Source organism: Belonocnema kinseyi, chromosome 9, assembly GCF_010883055.1.
Source record: "Belonocnema kinseyi isolate 2016_QV_RU_SX_M_011 chromosome 9, B_treatae_v1, whole genome shotgun sequence".
Taxonomy (NCBI): Eukaryota; Metazoa; Arthropoda; class Insecta; order Hymenoptera; family Cynipidae; genus Belonocnema; species Belonocnema kinseyi.
The window spans coordinates 46303845-46324008 of NC_046665.1; the positions used below are offsets into that span (position 1 = coordinate 46303845).

At 28.3% G+C, this 20164-nt stretch overlaps 3 protein-coding genes across 3 annotated transcripts in view; all 3 read left to right on the forward strand.

Annotated features, from left to right (window-relative positions):
- The window catches only part of LOC117180518, a 7550-nt gene extending 5040 nt beyond the window's left edge, over positions 1-2510 (forward strand). The window contains exons 13-16 of the mRNA XM_033373015.1: positions 1100-1384; positions 1446-1733; positions 1831-2041; positions 2129-2510. Of these exons, the coding sequence (XP_033228906.1) occupies positions 1100-1384; positions 1446-1733; positions 1831-2041; positions 2129-2436 (1092 nt within the window). The 3' untranslated portion in view covers positions 2437-2510. The remainder of the gene's footprint in view (positions 1-1099; positions 1385-1445; positions 1734-1830; positions 2042-2128) is intronic.
- Positions 2511-2631: 121 nt separating this feature from the next.
- LOC117180028 (erlin-1-like) lies at positions 2632-14630 on the forward strand. The gene is made up of 5 exons (XM_033372310.1): positions 2632-3189; positions 3447-3579; positions 10249-10438; positions 10540-10798; positions 13942-14630. The coding sequence occupies exons 2-5, from the start codon at positions 3472-3474 to the stop codon at positions 14390-14392; spliced, it is 1008 nt and encodes a 335-aa protein (XP_033228201.1). The 5' UTR covers positions 2632-3189; positions 3447-3471; the 3' UTR covers positions 14393-14630.
- Positions 14631-15105: 475 nt separating this feature from the next.
- Positions 15106-20164, forward strand: part of LOC117180198 (ragulator complex protein LAMTOR3-A) — a 10685-nt gene continuing 5626 nt past the window's right edge. The window contains exons 1-2 of the mRNA XM_033372579.1: positions 15106-15222; positions 15371-15598. Of these exons, the coding sequence (XP_033228470.1) occupies positions 15214-15222; positions 15371-15598 (237 nt within the window). The 5' untranslated portion in view covers positions 15106-15213. The remainder of the gene's footprint in view (positions 15223-15370; positions 15599-20164) is intronic.

The following is a 20164-nucleotide window of genomic DNA, read 5'->3' on the forward strand; positions in this document are numbered from 1 at the left end:
ACAATATGCCAATTAGCACAAATGGTAAGTTCCGACAGTGCCTACAATTGTGCCTACTGGCCGCTAAATGGCAATACCGGTTTCATATGTATACACCTGGTATATTGTATTCATTCAATAAATCATATTGTATTCAATATGAAACGCTTAAGATTTCAATTACGAATATTTTGCATTTTCAACAAAAAAGGCTCATGTTCGACAAAAAAGATGAATTTTCAATACAAAAGAATTAAATTTTCAAACTAAAAAGTAAAATTTGTGATAAAAAAGTTGAACTTTAAACCCGAAAAAAGGAATGTTCAAACAAGACAGATGATGTTTGAACTGAATATTTGAATTTTTGAGAAACAAACAAATTAAATTTGAGAAAAGTTGCATTTACAAGCAAATACTGGAATTTTCAAGCAAAAAATAAAACGAATTTTTAACCAAATAGTAGAATTTTAAAACTAGAAAGGATCATTTTCAACAAACCCGTTAAATTTTTAAACCAAAGGTTCTATTTTTCTGCAAAACTGTTGCATTTTAAACTCAAAAGTATTAACTTCAAAAAAAAAGTTTAATTTCAAGCAAAGAATTGAATTTTAAATTAAAAACTATCAATTTTCAACAAAAACTTGAATTTTCAGTTGAAACATTTGATTTTCAACAACATAAAACGAATTTTGAAAAAAAGTTGAATTTTGAACCAGAGACGGATCTATAAATAATTAAATTAATTTTTAACAAAATAGTTCAGCCTAAAACCAACCTAATTGAATTTTCAATCAAGAACATTTACTTTCTACGAAAAAAGATGAATACGTAATGAAATACATCAATTTTCAGTCAAAAACTTAATTTTAAACAAAATTGTTCAATAGTCAAGCAGACAGTAGAATTTTTAACCAAAATAGAAGGGGTGTGAGATCTGTATTTAGATGCAAACGCTTTATTTTTAAACGAAATCACTCATTTTCATTCTTTTAAAAATTTAAAAAAATTGTTATTTAGATATATAACTTTCATCTATTTGTCGCATTCTGCCCCACCCACCTTCGTCACAAATTTTAAATAGCCCCATTATGTAAAATTAAAAAATACAATGATCTGTTAGGTTTTTAGAAGAATGTTATTGATTCCGGAAAGTGACGAGAATGCGGGAGACTTAGTGCAAAAAATCTGCGGTATTTTGGACGTAAACTCGTTTGAACTGAGATCTCCAGGAGGTCTCGGCGAGTCTCTCCTTCGTGGACTTTATCCACAGACTTCATTGATAGCTCATGACTGTAGAGGAAATACACACATCACAGTCGACGATAAATTTCAACTGACAGTTTTCGCAAGTCTGTCAATTCAAGAAGGGGAGATTATCTATTTTAACTATACTTCCTCATTATCGGTTAGTCTCATCAACTTGAAAAAATCTCTTTTTATAATTATTAAGTATTTCGGAATTCTAGGGTTCAGCAGAACGAAGAGAACATCTTCGAGAAGGAAAATATTTTGAATGTGCATGTCGTGCTTGCCTTGATCCTTTCGAAGGAGGCTCTCACCTTAGTTCAATTATGTGTCCAAGATGTAGAAAAGGTTACTTAGCAGTGAAAGATCCCTTGGTGAGCAACCCTTATAAAAAAGAAACCATGTGGCACTGCCAAATCTGTGAAAGACTCTTTCATGGATGTTTAATACGAAGAACTTTGGAAGTATCAAGGGCATTAATAAACGAAATCGAAGACACTGATATCAAGGTCAGAATTAATTTCGATTCTTAAAAACAACAAATTGAAGATCAATAGATACTGATAGAATACTAATCAAATGTTTTTTGTATTTTTCTCCTTGCAGATACTAGAACATTTGTTGAAGACATTAACTAAGACATTTCACACGAATCATTTTCTGGTTTTGAGTCTAAAACAGAAATTACTGACTGAATATAGAAGAGAATTATCTTCCCCTAGTCCTCAGAAGAAAACTTTGTTACGCATGTTGGAACTTTGCAAAGAGATATTCAATGTCCTGGAAATTGTCGAACCGGGCATTTCGAGGCTTAAGGGTATTGAAAATTGATTTGCGAAAAATTCACAAGGTTGTAATTTTTTATTTGAGAAAAATTAAATGAATCTATGCCATTTTTTTGTAGGTATAATGCTGTACGAAATGCATTTTCCTGTGGCTATTTTGGCAAATCAGGCCTATGCAGCTCATGAAATTTCCTCCCAGGATCTCCTTTCAAAATTAGAAGAAGCTGAGGGACTTTTGAAAAAATCTCTGAAAATGCTACTTTTGGAACCAGCAACGACTCCAGAAGGAATGTTGGCTAAAAGAGCTCTTCAAGAACTCAAAGTTTTAATTCAAAATATAGAAGATGTGAAATCTCTTCTGCTGGACGAAACAAACACAAGAAACTATAAGAATAAAAGGAATAATTTTCGAAAACAATGTAGATAATGATATGCAAAAATGTAAGAAAGTAAAATTATCGTAATTATAGTATTCAGGCACTCACAGCAATACACATAAAATAAAAAAAGTATTTTTTGCGATAAGGAGAAACATCCGCTCGAAAATATTGGCTATTCGCAGTTAGAAAATGAAATTGATTAATTTTGTTGAGTATAAAAAGGGCCGGGTAAACCCAGCAAAACATACATAACCTAAAAATCTAAAATGAACGTTTGTGAAATTTCGAAATAAAGAAGCATATTTTCTTTCAATTTTCTTCTAGACTACAGACTACTTAAAATTTGCAGTCGCACGAAATAAATTTGTACTTAAATAATTAATTACAATGAAAGATATGTGCTACAAAATAAACTTATACTTGCTAACTTGCTGGTTTCGACAAAATTGTCACTCATTAATAATATATTTTAATTATTGTAAATCTTTTTTTAATTTACAAATTATAATTCAACACGTAGCTTTTATATAAATCAACAAATAACCAAATTACACGCAATAACAATGAAAATAACTCGTTTCAAACTCAAGGAACTGTGACAGTCTGATTTGTTTAACCGGAAGCGATGTTATGTCAGCAACAAATGGCGGCCAGTCGGATTTTGTAGGGTTTTGACAGTTGGTGTGAATTTGACAGAGTTGGAAAATTAATTTAAGTAATTATATTCTGATTAGATTCAATCCCTTCTTGTAAACTTTACTCTATTGAAATTCGTGTATTAACAGAACATGAAATAGTTGGTAAGTAACAATGTACTATCAACGCTTTTTGTTTTATTAAATGAGAGCTGCCGAACATAACCTCTTTAAACTATTTCATATAATCAAATCAATCAGATAGAATCGAATACTCATTTTCTGTTGATTTTTATGAGCCGTAATTTGATAAATAGAATTTAAACTTCGATCATGAAGAGTCAATCTAAGTTATGTCATTTAAAATGGATTTTATCGATTTTATGTTCCATCGTAACCTCTCTCGGATTGTGTGATTACAGATAGGAGGTACAAACCAGACCAACAATGATCGATCAAAATGTTGTAGGAATTTGTATTTTAGTTTTTCTAGCTATAATATTTAATTTCTCGTTACATCGCATTGATGAAGGACACGTCGGTGTCTACTTTCGAGTGAGTATTGCATCATTTTTTTATTTCTTATACGGATTCTTACCACGAGTTTATCGGGAATATTTTTAAAATCTCAACTAATAAATTATTCTTAGAAAATATAAACATAAATCTGCATTTTTTGGTTTAATTTAATCAATTGAATAAAATTATTACAAATTAAATTAAATAAAACTCATTTTTCACTTATTCGGATCGTATAAGGAGTTTATCTGGTATACTCTCAACTGATGAATCATTATTGGAAAAGATAAACTGAAATCAATATTTTTTTTAATTTAAATAAATACAAATCAATTAAATTTAATTTCCAGGTATTCCCTGACCAATCATAAATTTTTCTTTCAGGTTAATTTTTCAAACAAAGAAATTAATTTTCAATCAAAAAGATAAATTTTCAACCGTTATTATCAATTTTCTTCCAAAAAATATGATTTTTCAAAAACTTACATGAATTTTAAACTGAAATACCATAAATTGCCAACTAAAAAAAATCAAGTTTTAACCCCAAATGCTCGACTATAATTAGTTTATTGGAAATAAACAATCTTAAAAAAACTTTAGGGTAAAACATTTTAAAACATGTTGAAAATGTGAAACCCGGTAACAGAAGTAGTTATCCAACATAAAATTGGAAGAGTTAAAAAATATATATATTTTTTTTTAAATTTTTAAAATAAGTATATATATTGAAGTGTATTAAAGTGTATATATTTAAAATAAGTATTAACTAAAAAAAAGTTAACCAATAAGGAGCAACTCCACCACAACCAGCCACATTGGAAAAGTGAGCGCGCGAAATTAAATATATTTGAAATGTAGTAAATGCCAGAAGCGAAGATATCAAGTAAAAGGTGTTAAAAGATAAAGGAATTATACAATTTATAAAGCAATGAAATTTGTTTCGAAATAATGCAGTTTGTGTCATAGATAATTTAAAATATTAAAAAATATATTACTTTAAATCCTTGTAATGTAGAAGAAATACGAAGAAATATTGTTAAAATAACCTGTCAATTATAATATATTATATTGAAATGATATACATATCAATACAATACAATGATATACATATAACGAAAACGCAGGTAAGCGTGTGATACGAGATTCTTATGTGATAATTTCATTAATAATTATTCAAATATTTAAAACGATACGTGTTTCAAATTCTACCAAAAATTATCTTTTTACTTCAAAATAAAAAAAAAACACGGAAAATTAGTAGACAAAGATACTTTGGTGAAGTTGTTTTGCACAGGGGCGTGCAATTTTTCATGCTTGCCGTGGGCGCTATTTTTCCTAGATACGCCGCTGATAACCAAGATGACTGGGTTTGGTGGAGTGCGCCTGGCGACGAAATTGGGGGAGCTGATGGCTAGACCAAAGATATAATATCTTTGGCTAGACCGTGTATTCTTAGATCATGGAGCGTAGCTTCGGCTCCCTCGTTGCCTTCGTTGCGGAGAACCGTCGCATGGAGAGAAGTGGTGGGAGAGCCGCGCAAACATTTGAATGTCTGTGGCTGTGATGGGCAGACAGCACTGAGTAGAATGAAAAGGAAATAGAGCGACAAATTATACGTTTTCGACTGGGAATTTTACAAATTTTTAGAAAATAAATCTGTCCAGTTTTGATTTCAACCGTGTTTTAAAGAATTAGCTAAATTTTGCTATATTTTTCAATTATGATATCATTCAGTTTAGAATGCGTAATTCGAAAATCTTTCACTTTAAAAATGGTTTATTTTAATTTTTAAGCGTACATTTTTGTTTAAAGAATTTTAAAATGCAGTTTTAAAGACTGAAAAAATTAAAAATTAGAAATGTTTGGAATAGATGATTTAAGACTTAAAAAAACATTTTTAGTCGTTCAAATTTGAATATAAATTAATTAATAATGTTTTAATTAAACTGTAGTTTAAGTATTAGAAAGTAAATAATAATTGATTTTACAAGATGATTCGGAATCAGTTGAAAATTTTAGAATTTCCAGATTTAAACTTTAAAAATTAAACTGTTTAAATTTGAAAGTCTTAATAGTTAGACAAATGTAAACACCCGGTTGAAAATTTATGAACTTTTTTTAATTTTTAATTAACTTTCAAATATTGTTTCAGTTTAAAATATTACATTTTAAAACCATTTAATTTGAAATTTTTTAATTAAGAAAAATGACAATTATTTAATATTTAGAAATATTTGACTGTTAATTTAAAATCCGTAATTGCAAATCAAAAACACAAAACTAAACTTTCAACGTTCCAATTTTAATTACTCTATTTAAAAAACTTTAATTTGTTACTAAAAATTTTTGAACTTTAGAAAAAATCGAGTAAGTTCAAGAAATATTTAGAATTTTTGGAAGAATTCAAACCTAATTAAATATCTGAAATGATTTCAAATAATTTCGAAGATTTTTAAAAATTGTGAAGGGCTTTAAAAGAATAAAACACATTTCCTTAATATTCGTAGGAAAATTGAAAATGATTTTTTATTTTGAAAAATTAATTTAAGAGAATGTTTAAAAAGATTTAGAAAGATTTACGAAACTGAAAAATGAATGTGGAAAATTTTAAGCAATTTTTTTTTTAATTTGGCCTAATTTTTAAAAAAGATTGAGGAAAAATGCGAATCATTTTAAAAGAAACTTAGAAGTTCTTAAACAGCTTCAAAAATAATTTTAAATTTGAAAAACGTAAAACAACATTAAGATTTTTCAAGATTTTGAAATAAAATTTTAAAGTGTTTTAAGTATTTTTAAAGTATTTGAAATAGAAATAATTTAACTTTTAATTTAAGAAGAGTTTATTTTATAAGAAAATGTAATTGTTCAATTCTTAATATTTCTAGCTTAAAATTCCCTAAAATAGTATAATTTTGAAAATAATTTAAATTCATTTATTGATTCCTTAATTTAGAGCATTGAACATGATAACGTGGATTTATATTTTTGGGTCTGAAAAAACGTATAAAATTCCCGGTCAATAAATAAATGAAAACGGCAACCCTGAAATGAAATAAAACGGTGCCGAAAAAGAATGTCAAATTAAATGTCAGATAACAATGATCTATCAGCCATTGTTGAAATTAAAAAAAAATTATGCTAAATTTAAAAAGAAAATTCTTAAAGTCTTCCACATTCTTTTTTCATAGTTTCTTAAATCTTTCGAAACCTTTTTAAAGATTCTCTTTAATTAATTTTTCAAAATAAAAAATCATTTTCAATTTTCTTACGAACTCTAAGGAAAGGTGTTTTATTCTTTAGAAGTTCTTCACAATTCTTAAAAATCGTGGAAATTATTTGAAATCATTTAAGATAATTATTTAGTTTTGAATTTTTGTCAAAACTTTTAAACATTTCTTGAACTTACTTGAATTCTTTTTTAAAGCCAGTAGGTGTTAAATGGTTATTTATACATAACAATTCCACAATTTTATTAATAAATTTAATTTTTTTAAATAGTGCAATTAAACTTGTATCATTCAAAGTTTAGTTTTTTGTATTTCATTTGCAATTACGGATTTAAATTGAAAAGTCAGATATATCTAAATATTAGATCATTTTTATTTTGCTTAATTAAAAAATTTCAAATTGACTGGTTTAAAAGTGGAATATTTTTTACTGAAACAATATTTGAGATTTATTTAAAGCCTTTAATTACGAATATATTATTTTAAATTTATTTTAAAATAAAAAATATTTTATAAAGTTTCAATCGGGTGTTTACATTAGTCTAACTAATAAGACTTTTAAATTAAAACTGTTTAATTTTTAAAGTTTAAATCTGGAAATTCTAAAAATATGAACATTTTTAAAGTGAAAGATTTTCGAAATAAGCATTCTAAATCTAAACTGAATGATATCATAATTGAAAAATATAACAAAATTTAGATAATTATTTAAACCACCGTTGAAATCAAAACTGGGCAGATCTATTTTCTAAAAATTTGTAAAATTTCCGGTCAAAAAAATAAATTCGCTACCATTTCCCGATTTTCAGGTCCAGCGTCCACCCTGTATTTGCAGTGATGACAACTTTTCATTTGTCGCTCTATTTTCTTTTCATTATACTCAGTGCTGCCTGCTCATCACAACCACAGACATTCAAATGTTCGCGCGGCTCTCCGACCACTTCTCTCCATGCGACGGTTCTCCGCAACGAGGGAGCCGAGCACGAAGGAATAATTCAGCACACTTTTTCATGTATAGGAAGAGGACAACTGCGCATCTGCGCACTCAAATCTAAGATCTTCCTGTAATGTGCGTATTACTTACGGTAATGTTTCTATTGCCAAGTGGGGGAACGGAGTTAGGTCTCCTTATTATTCCTTCGTGGAGCCGAGGCTACGCTCTGTGCGCAACTTCAGACCAGTGATCCCAGATCTGGAACGAGGCGTGGTCCAATCCTATGACACGTCTATGGCCGTCTGAATATGGTAGGAGACGATATAAATGCCTGGGTTGCGCGCGCAACCCATTTCTCCTCTTCTGAATTTGAAAACTCGAAGATGCACGATTGCAGGTCGGAACACTTCGGCGGTTCTATTTTTATCTCTATCTGCTTTAAAATAAAATGAAGAGATTGGGATTTTAATATTTCCAGATTTCGATGCTGGGCTGGCGATTCTCATGATTTGAATACTTCGCGCGCCTCTTTAATGCGTGTATTTTGAGGTTACGTTAGATATACGTTATATATATATATAAATATCATGTATTTTATTAACAAAATAATTAATTTTTCAATCAAATAATGGAGTTTTTATCCAAACGAGATGAATTCCAAAATCACCAATTTCTTTAATTTCTTTCAAATGTGGATCAAGATTTAAATAAGACTATCATAATATAACATAATTATAATAGTATAATTTATATATATAATAGTATTAATATTTATATAATTTGTATTTTATACTTGAAGTAACGTAACCTCAAAATACACGCATTAAAGAGGCGCGCGAAGTATTCAAATCATGAGAATCGCCAGCCCAGCATCGAAAGTATTGGACCACGCCTCGTTTCAGATCTGGGATCACTGCTTCAGATTACGCTCGTCCGCGCTCTGGTGATTACTTTTTAATTGAAATGTATAAAGTTTAATAATAAAAAAATTTTATCTTCCAAGGTGGTCAACTGCAAAGTTAAATTTTCTAACTTGAGCAATTTAAATCCAAACTTTTAAAATTGATTCACTTCAATTTTAAATTTGTCTAGTTGTGTTGAGCATTCTCAAATTTTCTTTTTAAATCTTACCAATAAAATATGTACAAATGTTTAGTTCACCATTTCCAACATTTTTAGAAGAAAAAATCTATCCAATCACTTGAAATAGCGAAAATTTCATACCACAAGTTATAATGCAAATATGAAATAAGTTCCATTTCTAATTTTTTTGAATGATCAATTCAGCTGTTAACTTTTTTAATTGTAAAATCCGTTAGTTCATAATAAGTAATTGTAAAATCTTTTACTTTCAAAATGTCCTATTTATGAGTCTTAATTTTTAAGCGTACATTTTCAATGTGAAGCATTTTAAAATGTATTTATGAGGACTTGAACAATTAAAAATATAAATCTTTTAATATTTAACATATTTGATCAAAACAACTTTTAATTTGACGATCTGTAAATACAGATGAATTAATGGTTTTTAACATTAAATTGTAATTTGGGAATTAAAGTTCTATAACAGTTTATTTTACAATACGCTTTTATTCAGTTCCATATCCTTTTCTGATATTGTTTCAGTCTAAAATGTTTATTTGTTAACCCATTCAATGCGAATTTTTTCAATAAAAAAAAGTAAATTATTTTAATGATTAACAATGTTCATTCATTAAAAATGATCAATTATAAATCAATATTTCAAAAATAAACCATTTGACATTGAATTGTTTGAAAAAACGGCTTCAAATAATAATAATTTAACATTTAAATGATAAAATGTTAAGTTAAAAAAATGAATCGTTTCATTTTTTATTTTTCTAACTTAAAATTCTTAAAATGATAAAATTTCGAATATTAAACAAATGTACTGATTTATTCTTCAATTTAGATTTAAGGGCATTGAAAATGATATCCAGAATTTATCATTTTTAATCGTAAATCTTTAAACTGTTCAGTTTATAAAAGTTGAAAAATTTTGTGAATTGTTTAACGTTTAAATAAAAAATGCCTGAATCAAATTTCTCTTAAGCTTCAATTGTGAACGTTAAAAATTCAAAAAGTTCCACCTTTAGTGCTTAAGTTGTTAGTTTAACTGTGATTACTTCAGATGAAAACATTTTCATGACTGTAGCAAATTTTTGCGAACCGAAAAATGACCGGAAACTTTTTTGCTTCGATTGAAACGACCACCGTGATTTTGAAAATGTAAAATATTTTAGGTGCTCAAACGTAGGCGTTTTTTAATTTGAGTTTAAGAGAATTGAAGAGTGTATTTTTAAATTTATTCACATTATTTAAAAACTATCAAATTTCTTATAAAAAGATTTTTCCTCTTTTCTACATGTGGAAATAAATGTTTAAACTTTTCCCTACCCCCCCCCCTTTTTGAATCAGCCACTTTAATTCAAAAGCCTTCAAACAATTGAAAACATATGTACAATATTAGAGATAGAAACATTGTATAAATTGAGCAATTACTATGTTCCTTCTTAAATTTAGGGCGGTGCCTTATTGCCTCAAGTAAGTAATCCAGGATTCCACATGATGGTTCCTCTCTTAACTTCGTTTCGAACCGTGCAAGTAACTTTGCAAACCGACGAAGTGAAAAACGTTCCATGTGGAACTAGCGGAGGCGTGATGATTTATTTTGATCGTATAGAAGTCGTTAATATCCTGGATGCAAACGCCGGTAAGAAACTTCTAATATCTCAGTAAAACATTACTTTTAGATTGTAACTTAAGTTAGTTTATTCAAAAATTCCTGCACGAGTTCCTGCATTTAATTTTTAGTCTACAACATGGTCCGAAACTTTACGGCGGACTACGATCGGACCTTGATCTTCAATAAAGTCCATCATGAATTGAATCAGTTTTGCTCCGTTCACAGTTTGCACGAAGTTTATATCGATCTTTTCGATCAAATAGACGAAAATCTAAAGACTGCACTCCAAAGGGACTTGAACGAATTGGCACCTGGCTTGAATATTCAAGCAGTTCGAGTTACAAAACCAAAAATACCGGAAGTTATCAGAAAAAATTACGAACTCATGTAAGTGCACTATCGAAAATTCTTTCGTTATTTAGTGACTGGAATTTTTTTATTCGATTGTACTAGAATTATTATCAAAATGTTTTTGATATTTTATTACTTTTAGTTTGTTTAATAACGAAACGAATAATAAGAAAGACTTTATTGTCGATAATGACGATAATGTGAGTGATGCTGTTTGCATTTTTTTTTACCTTTTAAAATCTTGAAATACGTTGTATACTTACGCTCGTAAATTAGTGTTTATCTGAAAATGCAAATATTTATTTTTATAAATCAAAGAGAGAAATACTTACATTTTGAGATGAAAATATGAAAACTTTAATTATGGTTTAGAACGGATTTAAAAATAAATCATGAATTTAAAATGAAAATTTTCGAAAAGAATTATTATAGTTTTGACTTTGAACAGGAATTGTTTGAAAAGAATTATCATTTTAAGTTGAAACAGAAAACTTTCCAATACAATTATGCTTCTGAGTTATATTTGGATTTAAAATAGAAGTATAATAAAGTATAATTCTGACTTCGAACCAGGAATTTTCTAAAATAATTATGAGTACTCTGATTTGGAAGAGAAAATTTCTTATAAGAATTATAATTCTGCCTGGAAACCGTGAATTTTCCAATGGAATTAAAATTTTAACACGGAACGTGGAATTTTCGAAAAGAATTATAGTTAGGATTCTGATTTGGAACAGAAAATTTTCCAAAAGAATTAACTTTTTGAGTTAGGTCATGGAAATTAAAAAAAAGTATCATTCCCAGCGGTGTACATAGGTAATAACTAAAAAATTATTGTAATAAATTTGAATGTTATTAAGAATTTAATAGGATCATCTTGACGGCCATTCTATTTTATTTCTCTGAAGTCGGTTGCCGCCTCATTTTTCATCATTTTGATACTAAACTATAATAATTGTCATTTTTTTTCGAATTTATGTCACGTCCTTTTATTAAATTTTTTTTTATTTCGAAATTTTATTTTAAAATTGCAAGGATGCAGAAAAATGTCACATTTATGTGCATTATAGAATTGAGAAAAACTCAGATTCTACCATTAAAAATGGAATTTAAGGGCATGTGATACTTACAGTTTCCCCGGTTTTTTTTTTTTTTTTTTTAAATTTTTAAAAACTGAATTCGGAGATGCTATAAAATATCATAACGGAGTCCCCGGACTCTTTTTTGGGGGATATAATAACAACAAAATTTATTGTGCTAAATAAAAATTTAATGCATACCCTACCGAAAAGAATCTTTGAGTATATACTAAAAATTCTAATGGTCAAAGAATCTCAAAGAAATTCTCCACAGGCACTCAGGTAGATATTTTTAAAGGTCCAGGAAGCTCGTTTAAATGGTCTGAAGACTTTAAAATATCCTTTCCGAAATTGAAATAAGAATACGATCATAAATAACAAGCAGAGAGGCTATCTCAATAGACTAATAGAGCAGCCGACACTCAAGGGTCCTTTGTTAAGCTTTCGGATTAAAATTTAGAAGTAGATTTTTTTTAATTTCATAGTTAACAGCCTAAAACATAATAATTCGGAATCTATGGGTTTCGATGACTTCAGATATCTAACTTTTTTTTAATGCTTAAAATTGGAATTATTAGAACGTTACTCGTAAATGGAATGAGATACGCGAAAAAAGACAACATTTTTGAATTCAACTAGAAAATTGTATATCAGTATATAAGTTATAATTATAAATAAGTATAATGAGAAAATTCATCAATTAAAAAAAAGTGTTAATAATTTGAAGAGAAATTTAAAAAGCGAGAGCGGATTAGCCACGACCAACTACTGTAAATAACTCTGCCCGCCCGGTACGTGACGAATATAAAAGGAACATTATATTACCGTCGCACCACTCTTAAAACGACCACTAAAAGGATCTTGAAAAGGACCCAAATCTCTCAAACTATCTCCGAAACTATTTTTTTTCAAATCGACTTTGTTTATAGACTCAAATGGGCCAAGCTATTTCGCTAATGAAAACTCTGAGATTTCTTTTGGTAGGGTGGGGACGTCCGTTAGCATATTCGCTATCGTTTCCCAAACTTTTAAGACAAAATATTTATTATTCAAGAAAAAAAGCCGGGGGAACCTAAAACTGGTAAAATCGACAATTTTCTAAGTATCACATGCCCTTAATCAAATCAGCCGTATTCAACAGTCTTTAAACTTTTATGTAACATGAGTAAAAGTGACTTTAAATTTATATAATGGGCAAAAATTCCGTTTTAAAAAACTAAAACATGAAATGGGAGTATTTAATTTTTTTAATTAAAACAAACCAAATAAAGTTTATCTGATAATAGATTTGTCCGAATTTGAGCTCTTTTCAATTTTTGATGCTAACATACGACCATGAAATTTTCAGAGCGATTCAAAGTGAAATTTTTTATATTTTAGCCTCAAAAATTAAAAAAAGGCTTTTGATTAAAAAAAAAAAAAAACTGAATATAATAACGCTTGGAAAGTGTTGATAAATGTTTTTTTTTTAGTTATTTTTATACTACATTGCTCGCCTATTATTTGGTAATAAAGTTACCTTTGCTCATGTTATATACAAAATGTGACATTTTTCTGCATACTTAGGGATATTCAAAAAAGAGAAGCCCGAATCTTAACTTGCATTTTCCATTTTTTTTGTATGCTCTGTATTAAAATCGAAAGTAAACATAAATCGAATAATATTTAGGGTTTTCTTATAACGAATTTATATGATTTCACAGAAAAATCAATTTTTCTCGAAAACGGCAGATCATAAGGCAAACTTACACAGAATTTAAAACATGTGGCTCATTAAAATGAGTATTTTTAATTAAAGTGTTTTCCATTTTATTAGAGCGTTAATCATCCATTCCACTTCCCGAGATGTCGTTCATACACATTTAAACTATTTTTATAATCTTCAAAATACAACTAATATAAACCAATTTTTCAAAATAATAATTTTACTCGTTTTTGTGAATTGGTTTTTAAGAACTTGAAAATAGTTTCAAATAATTTTAATGTTTATTAAAGAGATCTTAGTATGTTTTGAGATGCATACAATTTTCGGCCCTGATTTCCAGTGCACTCTAAGAGATTAATTTGATATTGTTTAAATACATTTTGGTTCTATTACAGGGAAGGTGAAAAAACGAAGCTTCTAATTTCTGTTCAGCATCAGAAAGTAGTTGAGAAAGACGCTGAAACGGATCGGAAAAAAGCGCTTATAATGGCTGAGAAAGAGTCACAAGTTGCAAGAATTCAGTACGATCAGAAAATTATGGAGAAAGAATCGTTGCAGCGTATCGCATCCATCGAGGATGAGATGCATTTAGCGCGAGAAAAGAGTCGATCTGACGCAGACTTTTACCAAATGAAAAGACAAGCAGAGGCAAATAAATTACTTTTGTCCAACGAATATTTAGAATTGAAAAAGTACGATGCGCTCTCGCAAAATTCGAAGATCTACTTTGGTCAAGAAATTCCTAAAATGTTCTCGTTTGGAGGTTGTTCGAACGATCCTACCTTAGGTTCGAATACACACATTCCCGAAAAATCAGACGCCGAATCGATCATTGGCAAATCATAATTCCAAAAAAATTTATCACTTCAATCATTAATTCAAATCAGATCTGTTTTTCCAAGCTTATTTAAAATCGGCAAAGCTACATTTCGAGAAATAATTATTTTCATAACACGCTCATCGAAAGTACGACCTTCGTTGCGTCTTGAGCGGGTCGAATATACTATTGTAGGTATGTTTTCTTTACCAAAGTCCTTAGACAGCAAAGTTTTTTTTGTTTATCGCTAAGCGTCTATTATAATATCCCGAATCTTAAAGTTGTGTGTTACGCGTACTTCGGTTTGAGAAAAATCAAGAATCCTCATAAATATTTAATATAGTATTTTAGATTTTTTTCTAATGAGACTGAGTCGTTTGTTAAATGTGTGTATTAATCGCTTGTAAATAGATTATGTAAGTACTTTCTCTCTATCTCTGTCATATTTATGAAATAAATATTTTTCATCACAATTTTTACTTCTTATTCTAACAACCTGCACATTTTTAAAGTTTTTTTTTTTGTATACATTTTGCTTGATGTTATTTTTCGTAATCTAATGATTCATGTATTTATAATATTAATGTATTACCTATTATTAATATATTCTATTTTTAAAAAGAATCATATTTAGCTTCGCTGGGGCTCATTCTAAAAATATATTGAATTGCTCAATAAGTTATTGAAATTCAAATTTTAAACTATTTTGAAATCGCCGCGCTAAATGACTGCGGCGCATGTGCATGACATGATATTCTATCTGTCAAAGTGTTTATGGCTAATTCTAACAATTTGATTTTCTGATAATATTCCAGTAAAATCAGAAAAAAAGCTAAAATTATTCTGCAAAATGGCGGCGGTAAGAAGATAAAATAATAAGCAATGGTTTTTTTATTTTTTGAAAAATCCTTGCAGTTATAAAGACGAATAAGCCGATTTTGAGGTTATGTGTAGATAAATTCATTTTACAGTTTTTGACAGGAGCAATTTTAATTTATTTCTTATAGGAAACAAAAAAGTTCTTACACGAACTTTTAAATAGCGTTGAAGGTCTCTACAGTATATTAATAACAGATCGAGATGGAGTTCCAGTTTTATCTGTTGCAAACGAGGCAGCACCAGAATTAGGAATGCGAACTAATTTTCTTTCCACCTTCACCATGGCCACGGAACAAGGAAGTAAATTGGGCCTCGGGAAAAATAAGAATGTCATATGCATGTATAGTACTTATCAGGTAATTAAATTCTTAATATATTTACCTGAGACATTGCTTTTTAATGGAAAAATGGTTTCTGTATGTCAGTATTCGAAATATTAGAAATCAACTCTTAGAATTTTTAAAGACAGTATAATTGATGTACGTATATAAGGGTGGACTATTTTTTGCATATCGTCCCCCAAATTTGTTCGAATCTATAAAAAATTAAAGTTTCTTTTCAATGATTTTTAGTGGTTCCGTAAGCCACATGAAGTTTTACACGTATTTCCCATGAGAAAAGAAGACGTTTTTGTAAATTTTATTTATAAGCGTCAATATTAGACGTAAATCTAGTAGAAATTCAACATTTTTGTTTACAATTAATCATAGAATACAAATAACAAATTAGTTTACGCCCCCCCCCCTGGAGTCTGTTTTATAGGGTACCAAAAAAAACTCCATAAGTGAAAAATTGGATTTGCAAGTTTTTGGCGCTAATTATGAATTTCGGGCAGTTTTTCCGAAATTTTACTTTTTTTGTCCACTCATTACTCAGTGAGACAATAAATAACGCAAGTTAACAAACATACTTTTTTCCTAAAATACACGAATCGAATCTAAAGATATATAAAAAAATTATAGACTGTTTTATACCAATACAAATTTTTTTCTAAAATTTGACCGCAATCGATTTCAGATGATCATTCATGGAGTGCCCCTATAGTAAAGATACACGCCTCTTTAGAACCAAGTTTCACTTAAGCCATTAAGTCCAAAAACGAAAAAATTTCTCTCTTACGTTTGAGCTGGAATAATTTTATAACAAAGGCAAAGAATTTATTGTAAAACACTCTTTTCTACTATTTTCGGGTATGCTCTAAACGATACCATGTTGAAAAAAATCGGAAAATATTAATTTTAAATTAATAATTAACAAATTTAAAAAAAAAATTTTAACAATTTTTGTTTCAATCAAAAAATAAAGGAGGAAGGAATATTTTACAGTCGCAAATGTGCACAAAATGTCTGAACATTTCAAATCCGTTGAATTTTTTTATCTACGATTTTTTAAAACAAAATGGCAGCCAAAAACAGAAACCAAAAATTTTAAATTTCGTTTTATCGATATTTTTGGTGATTTTTTCGCTCAAATCGTAAATATTTAATTATTTCCGTAAAAAGGTATTTGAATAGTATATTTTTAAACAGAAAAAAAAAATTTAGTGTTTTCACACCAAAATCCAATGCAGTGAGTAAAATATCGTTTTTTTCTAACGATTAAGTGATTCATTGATGTTATTTTCATAAAATTAAAAGTTAATGTTTACTGGCATGCTGTGGACTCTAAGCGGATATAAATGAGAGTGAAATTACTGTGAAAATGACGTAAAATAGCAATATAATGATTTTTTATAATCTTAATATCAGTATTTTACCTTTCTAACACTAAATATTTTTATTTTGTTGAAAAATAAACTATTCAAATACCTTTTTACTGCAATAATTAAATCTTTATGATTTGAGCGAAAAAATCATAAAAAATATCAATAAAACGAAAATTCAAATTTTTAGTTTCCCTTTTTGGCCGCCATTTTGTTTGCAAAAATCGTAGATAAAAAAAAATCAACGGATTTGAAAAGTTAAGACATTTTGTGCCTTTTGTGCATATTTGCGACTGTAAAAAATTCCTTCCCCCTCTATTTTTTGATACAAAAAAAAATTGCTTAAAAAAATGTTTTTTTTTTTAAATTTGTTAATTATTAATTGAAAATCAATATTTTCCGTTTTTAAACCATTGCATCGTTTAGAGCATATCCGGAAATAGTAGAAAAAAGTATTTTAAAATAAATTCCTTGTCTTTTTTATAAAATTATTGAAGCTTAAACGTACGAGAGAAATTTCATCGTTTTGGGACTTAGTGGATTAATAAAGCAGGCTAAAGTTTGTACCATAGAAATTATGCTTTGGAAATGCCTCCTGAGTATTTTTACCGAATATGTCAAAAATCGTTATGCCCCCTTTTAAAGTAACTGAATATATGTTGTTTTTTAATCAATTTATTTCATTTTTTTAAAACAATTAATAAGTTAAGTTTTCCGTGATCAAAACTTTTAATTTTTCGTCCAAACAAAAATTCCCACCTGATTAATATTGATTGGCTTTCTCCTCTCTTTTATAGTTTGAAAATGTGTGAAAGCCATCAGTTTGTTTTTAATTCCACATTTTCGTTAATTTTACGTTGGATTTTTTAAAAAATAAGAAAATCACAAACTGTAGAACAATTAAAAAAATATATTGTAGCATAAATATTTATGACGTCTTAAAGAGACGTGTTACTAGAAAAAAAAGTTAAATCTTTTTCTTTCTTGAAATAATATTTTGTCTGCTGTACATCCTAAATGAACGATGTATGAAAATTAATGAAATAAGATTAAATTATCTCAAAAACTACAAAGGCAATTAATTCTAGCTCTTACAGAACATCAATTATAGTCTCTTATAGCAGGCTGATTTTGGTGGAACTTTATTATAGATCACATTTTATAATTAAAACTTATTCTGTATTCCGTGCAAAAGTTTTAAGCCACCTCTTTTTTTATGACTCAATACATTCTCTTAATTTTAATTATACCAGAGCTAAAACAATTTCTCTTTAAAAGTTTGATTGTTTTCAAAATTCTGTATTAAATAAGCCCAAGGTGAAGCCAATTTGCCTAGTTTTTAAACAGATATTGCAAAAATAGTGTACATTTCAATGTTTTCTTAAATTTTTTATAACTTTCGAAATAATCAACATTTTTCAATGTTCTTGGGCTCATTTTGAAGTTTTTTTTCTAGTGCATCAGAACAGCTTACAAGTATAAATTGTAAAAACTTTCTTTTCGAATTGCAAGAACTTTGAAGTTGTAATAAAAAAGTTGGAAAAATTTGAAAACATCTTATCTGTAGGTAATTCAGAGTAAACGTTAAATAAATATATATTTTGAGGAAATTACATAGAAACTCCATGATTATATGTTTCATGTATTTTACAAAAATATTTTTGTTACCAAAAATAATATTGCAATTTTTCCAACTTTTTTGTTACAACTTCAAGTTCTTGCAGTTTAAAAAGAAAATGTTTACGATTTATACCCGTAAACTGGTGTGTTACGGCGAAAAAAAGCTTCGATATGAGCCCAAGAACATTAAAAAATGTTGACTATTTTGAAAGTTATTGAAAATTTAAGAAAACTTTGAAATTTACACTATTTTTGGAATATCTGCTTAAAAAATAGACAAATTGGCTTTACCCTGGGCTTACTTTATACGCAATTTCCAAAACAATCAACCTTCAAAAGATAAATTTTTTAGCTCTGGTATAATTAAAATTAAGAAAATTTATTCAGTCATAAAAAAAGAGGTGGCCTAAAACTTTTGTGTGGCAGTATATAGCATCAGTACTTTTTATTATTTTCTTTAACGATTATGCTTGAAAAAAGATTGGCAGAACACATGGTATAAAATCATCATTTAGAGAAGTTAGTTTATATATTCCTCATGTATTAATAAAATAAATTAGTTTTTGAATGGCATTAGTGACAAAGAAATTTATTGGGGTATTGCGCTGAACCAAAACAACTTGAGAATTGTTTATGCTAGAACATTATTTTTATTATAAATCGGTCGGAAATATGTGAACTTTGTTCTTTCTGGATTCTTAGAAGTATTACGTAAAATAAACAAAATAGTATCATTAAAAAAATTGAAGCTTCAAACATTTTGAAACATCTGAAAGGGAGGGGAACCCCAATCAATATTTATCACGTGGCAGCTTTTTTGATGCGCAAAATTATTAGTTTTTATACGAAAAAAACTTTACTTGTTATTTTTTCCTTTCGAAAAAATCAGATAAATTAATAAAAAATTAACAAATATCAATTTCTTTTAAAAGTTGGCCTAAAGATTTGGTAAAATTTGGTAAAATACTCAGGAGGTTGAAGTTTTTCCGAAATTTTTATTTTTTTGCCCGCTCTTAACATAGTGAGACAATAAATAACGCAATTTAACAAACATAATTGTTTAAATAATTTATTATTGCTTATAACTATCCACGGTGACCTTCTATTGAGTTTAATTGAAAGGTTCGATTACTAAATATCTGCCAATTTGGTGTTGTAAAGTGACATTTTCTGAATTCGTATCCATCATAATCAAAATATTTCATTGAGCCGTTATTTACAGTAATTCTTTTGTTTTTTGTATGATATATTTTCATATATTTATGTAATTTATAGTTATAATTTTATATTTTTCACGTAGTATGTGTCGACCCCTTATATACACGGCATGCGAACACATGTGAACATATGCATATGAACGCATATGTAACACATGTATCTGTATATGTAAATATTTTCCGCGCTATTGCTTTAATATAAACTCAGTCTTTCTATCTGCCTCCCTTTCACGGCTACGCTCATTGATAGCTGTATGTGCAAAATAAAATAGCAGTAAATCATTTAATAATTATAATATTGCTTTAACATCTAAAAAATCTTATTTTATCTTACAAATTAATTGTTCATTTATCATTCTTGTATTATAATTTATTTATTTTAT